General features: G+C 42.3%; 1 protein-coding gene across 1 annotated transcript in view; it reads left to right on the top strand.

The window, feature by feature from the left end:
• The first annotated feature begins 5,747 nt into the window (after nt 1–5,747).
• LOC311139715 (neurobeachin-like protein 2) overlaps nt 5,748–14,968 on the top strand; it is a 99,663-nt gene continuing 90,442 nt past the window's right edge. Inside the window, exon 1 of the mRNA XM_084174637.1 lies at nt 5,748–6,339. Coding sequence (XP_084030763.1) covers nt 6,289–6,339 — 51 coding nt within the window. The 5' untranslated portion in view covers nt 5,748–6,288. The remainder of the gene's footprint in view (nt 6,340–14,968) is intronic.

Raw genomic sequence — 14,968 nt, 5'->3', positions numbered from 1 at the left:
GAATATCTTATAAAATATGCATTTTTTTAAGCTTATGCATTTACTAGAGCAAAATTATAAGGCAAAATTATACCAGATTATAAAGCTGCAAAGCCTGCAAAAATGTCACAAGACATCATGATCAACAATCAGGCCTAGACAATGTTTTTCAATGCAAATTAAACATCAAACTATATGGTTGCCTTGTACAACATTGGCACCTTGTTTACTGACCAAATATGCAGGGGTGCAACAATATATACATTTTATTTGATCTAGGCAGGCTTTTTATTTGAAATAAATTGTGGTTCAATTGACCCTGGTCAGCCAGTCGACTGCCTGCCCCTCTCCCAGCCTTTAGTTGGCTCAATGGAAGTTCTGTCAACCTCTAGTGAATCTTTGTTTTCATTTCAACAGCTTTCTACTTGTGATGTGCAGGACGTCTTGCGCAAGATTGATGTTTCAAAAATCCACTGGGGCTGATTTGTTTCATCCTTTCTTGTTGCAGCTTTCTGCTCCTCTGATTGCAGAATAATAACTATTATTTTTCACCTTACAATTATTTCTGGTATCATCCCCAGGGTCTGGAAGGCGGCCCATATACTTCACAAAGGTGGTGATCTGTGTGACTTAAATAATAAATAAACTTTGATGCGAAAAGTGCAAATCAATCCCAGAACAACAGCAAAGGACCTTGTGAAGATGCTGGAAGAAACAGGTACAAAAGTATCTATATCCACAGTAAAACAAGTCCTACATCGACATAACTTTTTTTTTTTTGACTTTATGTTTTTTACCCCATATGTAACTCTGTGTTGTTGTTTTTATCGCACTGCTATGCTTTATCTTGGCCAGGTCGCAGTTGTAAATGAGAACGTGTTCTCACCTGGCTTTCCTGGTTAAATAAAGGTGAAATAAAAAAATAAAAAATAAAAACCTGAAAGGCCGCTCAGCAAGGAAGAAGCCACTGCTCCAAAACCACCTAAAAAAGCCAGACTATGGTTTGCAACTGCACATGGGGACAAAGATTGTACTTTTTGGAGAAATGTCCTCTGGTCTGATGAAACAAAAATAGAACTGTTTGGCCATAATGACCATCGTTATGTTTGGAGGAAAAAGGAGGGGCTTGCAAGCCGAAGAACACCATCCCAACCGTGAAGCACTGGGGTGGCAGCATCATGCTGTGGGGGTGCTTTGCTGCAGGAGGGACTGGTGCACTTCACAAAATAGATAGCATCATGAGGAAGGAAAATGATGTGGATATATTGAAGCAACATCTCAAGACATCAGTCAGGAAGTTAAAGCTTGGTCACAAATGGGTCTTCCAAATGGACAATGACCCCAAGCATACTTCCAAAGTTGTGGCAAAATGGCTTAAGGACAACAAAGTCAAGGTATTGGAGTGGCCATCACAAAGCCTTGACCTCAATCCTATAGAAAAAGCGTGTGCGAGCAAGGAGGCCTACAAACCTGACTCAGTTACACCAGCTCTGTCAGGAGGAATGGGCCAAAATTCACCCAACTTATTGTGGGAAGCTTGTGGAAGACTACCCGAAACGTTTGACCCAAGTTAAACAATTTAAAGGCAATGCTACCAAATACTAATTGCGTGTATGTAAACTTCTGACCCAATGGGAATGTGATGAAAGAAAAAATAAAAGCTGAAATAAATAATTCTCTCTACTATTATTCTGACATTTCACATTCTTAAAATAAAGTGGTGATCCTAACTGACCTAAAACAGGGAATTTTTACTAGGATTAAATGTCAGGAATTGTGAAAAACTGAGTTTAAATGTATTTGGCTAAGGTGTATGTAAACTTCCGACTTCAACTGTATGTACATGTAGGTAGGGGTAAAGTGAAAATGCATAGATAATAAACAGCAGCGTAAAAAAGGGTGTCAATGCAAATAATCCGGGTAGCCATTAGATGAACTGTTTAGCAGTCTTATGGCTTGGGGGTAAAAGCGGTTTAGGAGCCTTTTGGACCTAGATTTGACGCTTCGGTACTGCTTGCCGTGCGGTAGCAGAGTGAACAGTCTATGACTTGGGTGGCTGGAGTCTTGGGTGGCTGGAGACAATCGTTAGGGCCTTCCTCTGACACCGCCTGGTATAGAGGTCCTGGATGGCACAAAGCTTGGCCCCAGTGATGTACTGGGCTGTACGCACTACTCTGTAGTGCCTTGCGGTCGGAGGCTGAGTAGTTGCCATACCAAGCAGTGATGCAACCAGTCAGGATGCTCTCAATAGTGCAGCTGTAGAACTTTTTGAGGATCTGAGGACCCATGCCAAATCCTTTCAGTATAGCCTATGCTCCTGAACTCTTAACACAAATAATTATATTCTTACACTGTCAGTCTATAATCAACACGTGAGTGAAGGTGCTTTTGTATTCATCCTTCATATAGAGAGAGAGGCCAAGCTAGGCCACACAGAGGGCCACCCAGCCAGCACTGGGTAGTGGGTAGGTCGTGGTGTGGAATGTAGGCCATTGCCATGGCAATATTACAGCTGCCTGCCTGGAGGTTCTGTTGTGGCCATCCTCCTGTTGACCAGTGTTGGCCCCATAGAATTAGGAATCAGAATACACATTTAATAGGATCTCTATGGTTGGCCCTGTGTTAAAAATTCACCATCACTAACTTGTATCATACAAGAAAGATAGTTTTTTTTCTTCTTACAAAAAATGTAATAAACACAGACGTTTGAATCTTGAGTCTTTATCAAAATAAATTGCTATCCAATCCTATGTATATCAGTTATTATCAGCCTCTGGGGAATTCACAGTTCCTCAACAAAGATACAGTTTATGGGACAGAGAGAGAAAATTGACTGTATGATGGGTTAGATTGATTATCATAATGTAACAAGTGGAGGGTCATTGAGAGGCAGTGTTATGGCATAACATTGGCTTGAGGAGGATACCGGCCCGGGATACCAACCCCAATCCCTTCCAGTTCCAACCCGTTTCAACAGTGTGGTTTCCCCGAAGCTCCACCTTTCACTGAACAGCTTTGAGTTGGTACGTTAAATTATCAGGATCTCTTTGAAAATCTGACCATTAAAAACACTCTACAAATATTGACTGGCTGAAGTAAAACTATATTACATTCTTTGTTGTCTGTCTTTTGTCATTTGTTTTATGAACCATAAAGTAAGGAACCATCTGTACTGACACAATAAGGAAGATTTTCCCTTCACTCACTGTACATGTTCAATGATATACAGTACCAGTCAAAGGTTTGGACACACCTACTCATTCCAGGGTTTTTATTTATTTTTTTACTATTTTCTACATTGTAGAATAATAGTGAAGACATCAAAACTATGAAAAAACACATATGGAATCATGTAGTAACCAAAGAAGTGTTAAACAAATCAAAATATATTTGAGATTTGCCTTGATTTGCCTTGCCTTGATGACAGCTTTTCACACTCTTGGCATTCTCTCAACCAGCTTCACCTGGAATGCTTTTCCAACAGTCTTGAAGGAGTTCCCACATATGCTGAGCACTTGTTGGCTGCTTTTCCTTCACTCTGCGGTCCAACTCATACCAAACCATCTCAAATGGGTTGAGGTCGGGTGATTGTGGAGGCCAGGTCATCTGATGTAGCACTCCATCACTCTCCTTCTTGGTCAAATAGCCCTTACACAGCCTGGAGGTGTGTTTTGGGTCATTGTCCTGTTGAAAAACAAATGATAGTCCCACTAAGCCCAAACCAGATGGAGAAGGCTGTGGTAGCCATGCTGGTTAAGTGTGCTTTGATTTCTAAATAAATCACTGATAGTGTCACCAGCAAAGCACTCCCACACCATGACACCTCCTCCTCCATGCTTCATGGTGGGAACCACACATGCGGAGATCATCCGTTCACCTACTCTGCGTCTTACAAAGACACGGTGGTTGGAACCAAAAATCTTACATTTGGACTCATCAGACCAAAGGTCAGATTTCCACCGGTCTAATGTCCATTGCTCGTGTTTCTTGGCCCAAGCAAGTCTCTTCTTCTTATTGGTGTCCTTTTAGTAGTGGTTTCTCTGCAGCAATTCGACCATGAAGGCCTGATTCACGCAGTCTCCTCTGAACAGTTGATGTTGAGATGTATCTGTAACTTAAAAATTGTGAAGCATTTATTTGGGCTGCAATATGAGGTGCAGTTAACTCTAATGAACTTATCCTCTGCAGCAGAGGTAACTCTGGGTCTTCCTTTCCTGTGACGGTCCTCATGAGAGCCAGTTTCATCATAGTGCTTGATGGTTTTTGCGACTGCACTTGAAGAAACGTTCAAAGTTCTTGATATTTTCCGGATTGGCTGACCTTCATGTCTTAAAGTAATGATGGACTGTAGTTTCTCTTTGCTTATTTGAGCTGTTCTTGCCATAATATGGACTTGTTCTTTTACCAAATAGGGCTATCTTCTGTATACCACCCATACCTTGTCACAACACAACTGATTGGCTCAAACGCATTAAGAAGGAAAGAAATTCCACAAATTAACTTTTAACAAGGCACACCTGTTAATTGAAATGCATTCCAGGGGACTACCTCATGAAGCTGGTTGAGACCATGCGAATGTGCAAAGCTGTCATCAAGGCAAAGGGTGGCTAATTTGAAGAATCTAAAATCTAAAATATATTTTGATTTGTTTAACACTTTTTTGGTTACTACATGATTCCATATGTGTTATTTCATAGTTTTGATGTCTTCACTATTATTCTACAATGTAGAAAATAGTAAAAATAAAGATTAACCCTGGAATGAGTAGGTGTGTCCAAACTTTTGACTTGTACTGTATTTTTTTCTCTCAATGATATAGCCTATGTACACACAATCTCTCATGATGCAATTATGCAAGATTTTAGTTATTTGTTTCTGAGATTAATGTGTCTTTCTACCCCTCATTTGTTCAAATACATAAGTTAACAAGATCCAGTACAGGAAATCCATACAGTTCCCTACTGAAGAGATATTTCACTGTAAGCCTGTACCTGTCATGGTTCTATATTTGTTTAATACCTCTGCTTTTATGGCTTTAGTGCTCTGTATTTCTTACTGTCAGATATAAACATGGGAAATGGGAGGGATCAGCTTGGATAGCTGTGTTTATAGAGGAGAGAGAGAGAGAGAGAGATCCACAAGCCAAGTGGGCAAGACTGAAGAGAAACACGCTATGGGGCGGTTTCCCGGACACAGCTTAGTCCTGGACTAAAAACCAAGCTCAATTAAGAATCCCCATTGAAAATATTTTTTGGTCCAGTATTAGGTGTAATCTGTGTCAGGGAAACAGCCTCTATATGTCTGTTTATAGCATATAAATGGATTTCTAGCTCCATTCCAATTAACCATAGGCTGATTCAAGTAATTAGGACAAATCCTTTGGGAACATTTGGCACAGAGTATTGTAATTTCCCAGAAATCCCCACATTGCCTGTCAGTTCAATATGCACATTGTTCTCTCTTTTGAAGGATAATGATGCTCTTATTTATCTTTGTTTAGGTTGATGGGGCTGTTAAGAGTGTATTTTGTGAGATGCCAGTGTTTTATTATGTTTGGGCTTCAGCATCATCATATTCTATTTGATAACATAAATATTATAACATACAACACATGTTATAGCCTTTGTAAGTACTGTATAAATGTTTTCAGAACCAGATAGCCTACAGTTAGAACTTCCATATCGGATTTTTTAAAGGGTGGATGTATCTTTAAGAATATTTACCTGTCAATGCCACAGTGCGCTCCCTGTCTGTCGCGAGGCCAGAGCCACAGGGTTTGTTTGAACGTTCCAAAAAGTGGATGTTTAGGAGACTTCTGCAGAACGGCGTGAAGTCAACGTTCCGTCGCTTCACTGCGCCGACACTTTACTGTAGATATGGAAGGAGATGAATAACTGTATAGTGAGACGTAAACCTTATTATAACCAGATACCATCTGACTGCTGTGTCCGTTGGAACAACTCTGTCATTGGGGAATCATCATATCCATTCGGACATGGGTTTCTTTTGCTTTGGAATTCCTGATCTGTTCTTGCTCTTGACATGATATCCACGGCAGATTGTTTTTTAACCATGTCTTTTTTAATTCATTTGGCAATCTGCTAAACTTTGGGGAGAGCTTAAAATATTCTGTCTGTCGATCACTTTGCTTTGGATACTGCGAGCTATGTTGCCAAGATGTTACAAGAGACCAATGTTTCGTCCTTTATTCTGGAAACAATCCTAACGCTCTTATCGCAAACAAATGTAAAAGTACAATGATACATTTATACTGAAACCAAGAGACTATTCATAGAAGGACGGAGGAGAATGGCTTCGAAGGAAAGGTTGAATGAGCTGTGGATTTTATATTACACCAAGGTAAGTTAAATAGGTGTGTGGGGGGGAGAGAGACCTGACACCTGTTGTTGAATTGCAATTGTTCTATATTAGCTTGAAAGCTTTATTCGGAGGTATCAACGGAAAACATGACTGCAGTGCACGCTACAGTTGGGCAACCATATTTGAAAATGCGTGTTCTGACAGTAGGCAGGCAGAATAGTATGAGGAAGTATTTGGGATTCATGCATGATATATTTTGAGCGTGTCGACTCGTAGTAATTTCACCTCTGTCCATAAACAAGCAGTTTAATTCAGCGATATGCCAGCTCTATCTACGGTTTAGTTTGTCTGATTTTGTGTAACATTGCTCTATTTCTATGCTAATTTAACTTGGCGTCTACATGTAGAGAGTCAGTCGACGACTCTGCATATGGGTCCTTTACCTGCTGGCTGCAACCATTGTCAGGTCAGAGACGGAAGAGGAAGCGAGACACCCCACTCGTTGTTTCTTTCTTGTTCAATTAAAGTCAATGAGCTAAGTAGACCAGACCCAGTTGCTACTGAATAAGTGTCTATGGGAGACGTAGACCGAAACTGACAATTATTTTCGATGGTAAATGGCCTGAGTGAACGGTCTTTATTTATCCACCATCTTTGGTCAGGTGCTTCTACTTCCTGAATGTAGTTCAGACTTGTCACATTGATGTTGTTCACTTTTGCAGAGTTGTAGGCCTATAGATGTCTATGCCTCTCTTATTTGTTTAACAGAGATGATTTATAGGCTAGGGGTCATAGCATAATTTATTTGCAACATTGTATTGGCAGTGGTGTAGCACAGTTTCGCGGCCACGCGCAAGCCCTGTGCAATGGGGCATAGAGAAAAATGTGCCGTTTTATAGCTAATGTCATGGTATTTTACACATTTTGCAATGAGGCTGAGAGAAAATGTTGCAGTTTTAAAGCTAATTTCTCCAGAACTCGTGGGCCCGACATGCCAGTGTGTATCGGTATGTTCATGTGAGTGTAATACGGCGGCAGGTAGCTTAGTGGGTAAGAGCGTTGTGCCAGTAACCGAAAGGTCGCTGGTTCTAATCCCCGAGCCTACTAGGTGAAAAATCTGTCGATGTGCCCTTAAGCAAGGCACTTAACCCTAATTGGTCATGTAAGTCGCTCTGGATAAGAGCGTCTACTAAATGACTAAAATGTCAATGTAAATGATACATTGTAGCCTACTGCACCAGCGAGTGCGTGTGACACATTGTACCCTACAAGAACACACCTGTTGCAACAGTAGTAGCATTTTTATCAGCATCCCAAGACTTCTTGTCGGAAATATCCCGACAAATTAAAATGTGAGTTTTTCTTGATATAGTTTACACACCCTAGTGGTCTGCATTGCAACCCTGACAGATTACACCCAGGTAGGCCTAAATCAAACATTTCTATAATAGTGGTCAAAAAATATTTGTCCTTGGTTTATTTTAGATTAGGGTGTGACTACTAACTGGTCAGTCATCCATCCTTTTTCATACCTGTGGGAATCCCCTTTTCGTTCAAAACATATTGCCTGGGAATTAATGAATGATACTAAATTATTCACTCGATTTTGCAATCTGTTTAAAATGCCTAAGGAAAAGTTGCAATGAAGTACTGCAGTCTTTTCCCCTTATATTATATGGCTATTTTGAGGTGCAGTTGGTCACATTCCCTTCTACACCCACACAACCATACCTTCCTCTCCCTCTTCCCTCCTCTACCTCATTAAGGGGTTAAACATGGAAGGCATTGAGGGGTTAAACATGGCAGGCATTAAGGGGTTAAACATGGCTGGCATTGAGGGGTTAAACATGGCAGGCATTGAGGGGTTAAACATGTAGGCTGTCATTGTAAATAAAAATGTGTTCTTAACTGACTTGCCTAGTTAAATAAAGGTAAAATAAAAACATGGCAGGCATTGAGGGGTTAAACATGGCAGGAGGCAAAGCAGATGGACCAGTTCTACTGATGACCTGTTTCAGCAGGCAGACAGACAGAGGAACGTTCCTCCCTCACTAGGCCTACCTCCTGTCCTGTTGGTCCATTAACAGCTCATATAGGTTACATCCCAAATGGCACCCTATTCCCTATATAGTGTATTGCTTTTGACCATGGCCTGCATAGGGAATAGGGTGTCATTGAGGATGCATGCAACCCCATTGCTGTTGGTTTAGATGCCCATATACAGTACATCTGGGTGGGGTCACATTTAGGACTGGGACAATAACAGTATCTCAAGATTTTTTCCATGGCAAAAATGTAAACAGGAAGCAGACCCAACTCTTTGGTCCTTTAAAAACCTGCTGTATGTAAAATATTGTGTGCTATAGTTTGGAAAATAAATAAATGTGACTCTGGATGACAACATAATGATGTTTGTTTCCAACATTAGGGCTGTTTTGCTAAAGAAGTTAAATCCGCTTTGTATTTCGTTTCCTTGCCGCGATACTAATACGTATCGCTATTTACTGGTATCGTCCCGGCCCTAGTCACATTGGTTAACTGCATTTGTTTTCAAATGGGACATTGTCATTGTTTAATAAGTATCTGCATGCAGAATGGGTGCCAGTGTTTTAATATTATCTGATGCCTCATTCTTCTAAGTCAGTGTTTCCCAAACTCGGTCCTGGGGCCCCCCTGGGTACACATTTAGTTTTTTGCCCTAGCACATCACAGCTAATTCAAATAATCAAAGCTTGATGACGAGTTGGTTATTTGAATCAGCTGTGTAGTGCAAGGAAAAAAAACTAAACGGGTGCCCAGGGGGGCCCGAGGACCAAGTTTGGGAAACCCTGGTCTAAGTGAGGCCTCATGACTCATGGTGTCTATGGTGACCCCATTCTGTCTGCAGGTAAAACCTTTTACTGGGTGTTTTTAACAACTACTGTTAGATGTACGTAGCCTATGTGACTTGTTCTTTAGACTGGCAAAACAACAGTCATGATTTGATTAGCCCGTGTGAGACAAAGGTAGGCTATGCCCAGAAACATTTGATTTGATTTAGCAGACGCTTTTATCCAAAGCGACATACAGTAATTCGTGCATACATTTTACATATGGGTGGTCCCAAGAATTGAACCCACTACCCTGGCGTTACAAGCGCCATGCTCTACCAACTGAGCTACAGAGGACCACCAGAAAAGACTATTGACTAGTGTGTTCTCTCTCTCTGTCTCTCTGTCTCTATGTCTCTATGTCTCTCTCTCTCTCTCTCTCTCTCTCGCTGTCTCTATGTCTCTCTGTCTCTCTGTCTCTATGTCTCTCTCTCTCTGTCTCTCTGTCTCTCTCGCTGTCTCTATGTCTCTATGTCTATCTGTCTCTCTGTCTCTCTGTCTCTATGTCTCTCTGTCTCTCTCTCTCGCTGTCTCTATGTCTCTCTGTCTCTCTGTCTCTATGTCTCTATGTCTCTATGTCTCTCTGTCTCTCTGTCTCTCTGTCTCTCTCTGTCTCTCTATGTCTCTCTGTCTCTCTGTCTCTCTGTCTCTCTATGTCTCTATGTCTCTCTGTCTCTCTCTCTCTCTCTCTCTGTCTCTCTGTCTCTCTCTCTCCACTGTCTCAATTGGACTACTGCTGAGCTCAGTGTTGTGTCTGCCCATCTGTGTCTAGCATCAGGTCATGACAGTCACTGCTGTACCATGTCAACCACTTCCTCCTGATCTGTCTCTCTGGTTGCGTCTCAAATGGCACTCTATTCCCTATATAGTGCACTACTTTTGACCAGGGCCCATAGAGCTCTGGTCAAAAGTAGTGCGCTATGTAGGGAATAGGGTGCCATTTGGGACAATCTTTCTCTCTGCATTTTGGAGGACAACTGTGATGTCATCGAGCCACTTCCTTTCCTCATTAACCTTTCAGACTGACAGAGATGACTGTATTTACTCTGTTCAGCAGGGTTTTACAACACACACACCCACACACACACAGGCTGGGCATCAGGTAGTTTTGCAAGGTAGTAAGACAGGGTTCTTCAATTCCGGTCCTGGAGGGCCGAAACACCTCTGTTTTTCATCCTCTCCTTCTAATCGGGCTAAATCAGACCTGGGACACCAGGTGAGTGCAGGTAGAAATAAAAAAACAGAAGTGTTTCGGCCCTCCAGGACCGGAATTGAAGAACCCTGTAGTAAGATTGAGATTTTGCATGTGTAGAATGGCTTGCAAATGAACAGAGTCCCAAATGGCACCCTATTCCCATAAAGTGCACTACTTTTGACCAGAGCCCTATTGGCCATTTCAGTATATGTCATCCAGAGTCTGTTGCACTTAAATCCTTGAGGTAAATGAGGACTGACACTGACAATATGGCCTTCATTTTGCCATGGAGCAACAGAACGGTGTTCACTCACCGATGATTTCACAACATTACACCGTGTGGTAATAATCACCTGCTGTGACTGTTTCAACTCAATGAATGGACTGAGGTGAGGTAGCCTGAAAGGACAGGTGAGGTGTCACTCTACAACAACTTAACAGGTGACTTAACAGTCACCTGCCCCTCCTATAGTCTCAATGAGAATGCCTTGTTCTGGGTCTTTTGTTCAGTACCTGTAAGTCAAGTTAACATCAACAGTATAATCTTTAAACTGGATGTCTGCCTACGTACCTGTGTCTGACAGTCACATGTCACGCTCTCAGTATGGTGTCACTGTATGCACGAAATGGAGCATGAAGACATCTGAAACAAAGAAAGAAAGGATTTGAAAACGGCTGTGTCCCAAATGGTGCCCTATCTGTACAGTGAGGGAAAAAAGTATTTGATCCCCTGCTGATTTTGAACGTTTGCCCACTGACAAATAAATTATCAGTCTATAATTTTAATGGTAGGTTTATTTGAACAGTGAGAGACAGAATAACAACAACAAAATCCAGAAAAACGCATGTCAAAAATGTTATAAATTGATTTGCATTTTAATGAGGGAAATAAGTATTTGACCCCCTCTCAATCAGAAAGATTTCTGGCTCCCAGGTGTCTTTTATACAGGTAACGAGCTGAGATTAGGAGCACACTCTTAAAGGGAGTGCTCCTGATCTCAGTTTGTTACCTGTATAAAAGACACCTGTCCACAGAATCAATCAATCAATCAGATTCCAAACTCTCCACCATGGCCAAGACCAAAGAGCTCTCCAAGGATGTCAGGGACAAGATTGTAGACCTACACAAGGCTGGAATGGGCTACAAGACCATCGCCAAGCAGCTTGGTGAGAAGGTGACAACAGTTGGTGCGATTATTCGCAAATGGAAGAAACAAAAGAACTGTCAATCTCCCTCGGCCTGGGGCTCCATGCAAGATCTCACCTTGTGGAGTTGCAATGATCATGAGAACGGTGAGGAATCAGCCCAGAACTACACGGGAGGATCTTGTCAATGATCTCAAGGCAGCTGGGACCATAGTCACCAAGAAAACAATTATGCCGTTAAGGACTGAAATCCTGCAGCGCCCGCAAGGTCCCCCCTGCTCAAGAAAGCACATATACATGCCCGTCTGAAGTTTGCCAATGAACATCTGAACGATTCAGAGGAGAACTGGGTGAAAGTGTTGTGGTCAGATGAGACCAAAATCGAGCTCTTTGGCATCAACTCAACTCGCCGTGTTTGGAGGAGGAGAAATGCTGCCTATGACCCCCAAGAACACCATCCCCACCGTCAAACATGGAGGTGGAAACATTATGCTTTGGGGGTGTTTTTCTGCTAAGGGGACAGGACATCTTCACCGCATCAAAGGGACGATGGACGGGGCCATGTACCGTCAAATCTTGGGTGAGAACCTCCTTCCTCAGCCAGGGCATTGAAAATGGGTCGTGGATGGGTATTCCAGCATGACAATGACCCAAAACACACGGCCAAAGCAACAAAGGAGTGGCTCAAGAAGAAGCACATTAAGGTCCTGGAGTGGCCTAGCCAGTCTCCAGACCTTAATCCCATAGAAAATATGTGGAGGGAGCTGAAGGTTCGAATTGCCAAACGTCAGCCTCGAAACCTTAATGACTTGGAGAAGATCTGCAAAGAGGAGTGGGCATAGGGCTCTGATGAGCAGAGATAAGGTATCATACCCCCTCGACCCTCCAGCTTCATATGGTCTTCACTAGTGCTCTGTCTGTGTCCCAAATGGCACCCTATTCCCTAGATAGCGCACTATGGGCCCTGGTCAAATGTAGTGCACTATGTAGGGAATAGGATGCCATTTGGGACACAGACTCTGATTGGGATCCCTCCTGCACTGCAGCCTCCCTGGCCAGAGTCTGTTTACCAACAAGCAGCTGAATCAAGAAACCCAAAGTTCTCTTTGTTCCCCCCTCCACTGGTGCGTGTCAGGAGGCTGGAGCGCCCCAGAATGTCAAGCAGTCCAGGGCAGCACAGCTGCACGGTCTGTCCCACATCCTACCAACTCCTCCCACCTCCTCCCTCCTTGGCAGCCGTTACCGGGTGAAGTTTCCCCTAGGTACAGATCTAGGATCAGCTTCCCCTCCCCCCAATCCTAACCTTAACAGTTAGTGGGGGGAAATGAAAAACTGACTGAAGATCAGTGTCGAGGGGCAACTTCAACCTACACCTTGGCAGCCAGATAGTAGTACAGGGATCAGGGAGATCAGTGGAAATTAACCTTTTTGATGTTAATGTCAATAGTCATGGTATAAAACGGATATACTGTTGATAGTGTGGGAACAGGCTTTATAGTAGTAGTTGTGACATTCTGTTGTGAGGATGTGAAATTGGCCTACTGTTGCATTATGGGTAAGTTGTTGTCGTCTGCATTAATAATAAAGCTGTGTTTATCAGAGGTCTGGGTCAAACCAAGTCCAGGCATTGGTTCAGGGGACTTTGGCGGTGAAAAGGGAAGGGTTAGTAGGGGGACATTTTACCAGGTTTTTGGCTCAAATGACATTAACTGCTACTGTGTGGCATTGGTTGCATCCCAAATGGCAGCCTATTCCCTTTTATAGTGCACTGCTTTTGATCAGGGCTCTGGTGAAAAGTAGTGCACTACATAGGGAATAGGGTGCCATTTGGGACACCACACTGCCTTTTCTTGTACTTCTTCTACTCATTTCCCGTATCTGTAAATATAATTTAGATCACCATGGATTTGTGGTTTGTAACTTTTTGAAACGTAAGGAAGTTCTCCTTTTTGTACTTCAGCTTGAAATAACGGAACTATTTGTAAGAGGAGGAGCACGGGGCAGGGGAATATTAGGCTTTATATGGATGGAACATGGACCTTTCACAATATGTGTATGATATTACCACGATTCATGTGGTCAGTATTCACCCATGCAAGATGGTTTGACTGTAGTCTGAATCACAGTGCTGTTTCAGTTTGTTAGTGTTTGTTGATAGGATGTCCCTGGTGTACAGTACAGGACCCTGTCCTTCTGAGGATCTGGGTGACCCTGTCCATCTGAGGATCTGGGTGATAGGAGCATAGCCAGACATGATGTGCCTCCTCAAATCTACAAAATGTTCAAATATGAATGTGTGGTTATTATCACCTAATCTGTGTGCCCTGGTTAAGCAGAAACCTTGTGCTACCCAAATGTACAGTATGTTCAGAAGAAGGCTGTTATCACCAGATCCGATATTTTGGTTTCCACAACAGCTCATCAAAGACACTTTGTTCAAATACTTTGTGTTATCGTTGAATTGAGTTGAATGATGACGGTGCAGATGTTATCTTACTTGATGTGTTTATCTTTGTCATTATTCAACTCAGGGCTCACCTGTAAAAGAGACTTTGGTCTCAGTATGACTCCCTGATAAAATAAAGGTGAAATAAATGAATACAAAACCCCAGTTACAGTATCTCATGAGAAAGGCCCTAAACTAAATATAGCCTATTCACGTCGCAGTTGGAGCGGCTATTGCGCTGTTTCCTACCACATGTTGTTAGAAGACCAAAGCGAAAGTATTATGAAGATTGGGACACACAAGTGAAGCAATATGATAATCGTAGATGGATTTAACGTGAACATTTCTGTCCAATAAACAAATTACTGTCATGGTTTTGTTTTAGGAATTTTAGTTTGTTTGACATTTGGCAATGTGAAACCAACCAGACCAGATGGGGGGGGGGGGGGGGGAAATACAATGTAACAAATAATCGAACTCTGATTCGAACTAGGCCTATAGCTGAAAACTATGTGTGAAAACTCCCTAATTCCATGACTAGCCATGGAATGACTCCAAAGCTTTTTACAGGAATTCCGTTGTGTATAAAGCCTTGTCTTTTGTCATATCATAGCTAAGTTGATTAGGCCGTGTTTCTCACACTGTAACACAGTCATCTGTGTTGTAAATCCCAGGCTTGCTTCCTACTGTTGTGGCCCAATCCAGACCCTATAATACTTGGTTTTGGTTTCAGAAAAGCTTTGCCGTGAATAGAGCAACAACACTTTCATAATTTCCTTTGTGTCAGTTAAACCCAGAGAACACAGAAAAAGCCATTGGTTTATCTAGACTTGTGTCATAGCAAGGTGAAGACTTTCATCCTGGAAATGGAGACGCAGACAATGGGAGTAGTCATTTATTCTAGAGATTGAGAGACTTGTAAAACCAGCATGATGAAATCCCATTCAGCAGTGGGTGTGTAGAGATAATGTATGAATACAGAAAGACTGTGTTAAGTTATAAAGGAGCTGC

Source organism: Coregonus lavaretus, assembly GCF_964263955.1.
Source record: "Coregonus lavaretus genome assembly, chromosome: 13".
NCBI lineage: Eukaryota > Metazoa > Chordata > Actinopteri > Salmoniformes > Salmonidae > Coregonus > Coregonus lavaretus.
The sequence above is the reverse complement of the archived record's forward strand: the minus strand, read 5'-3'. Positions and strand labels throughout refer to the sequence as shown.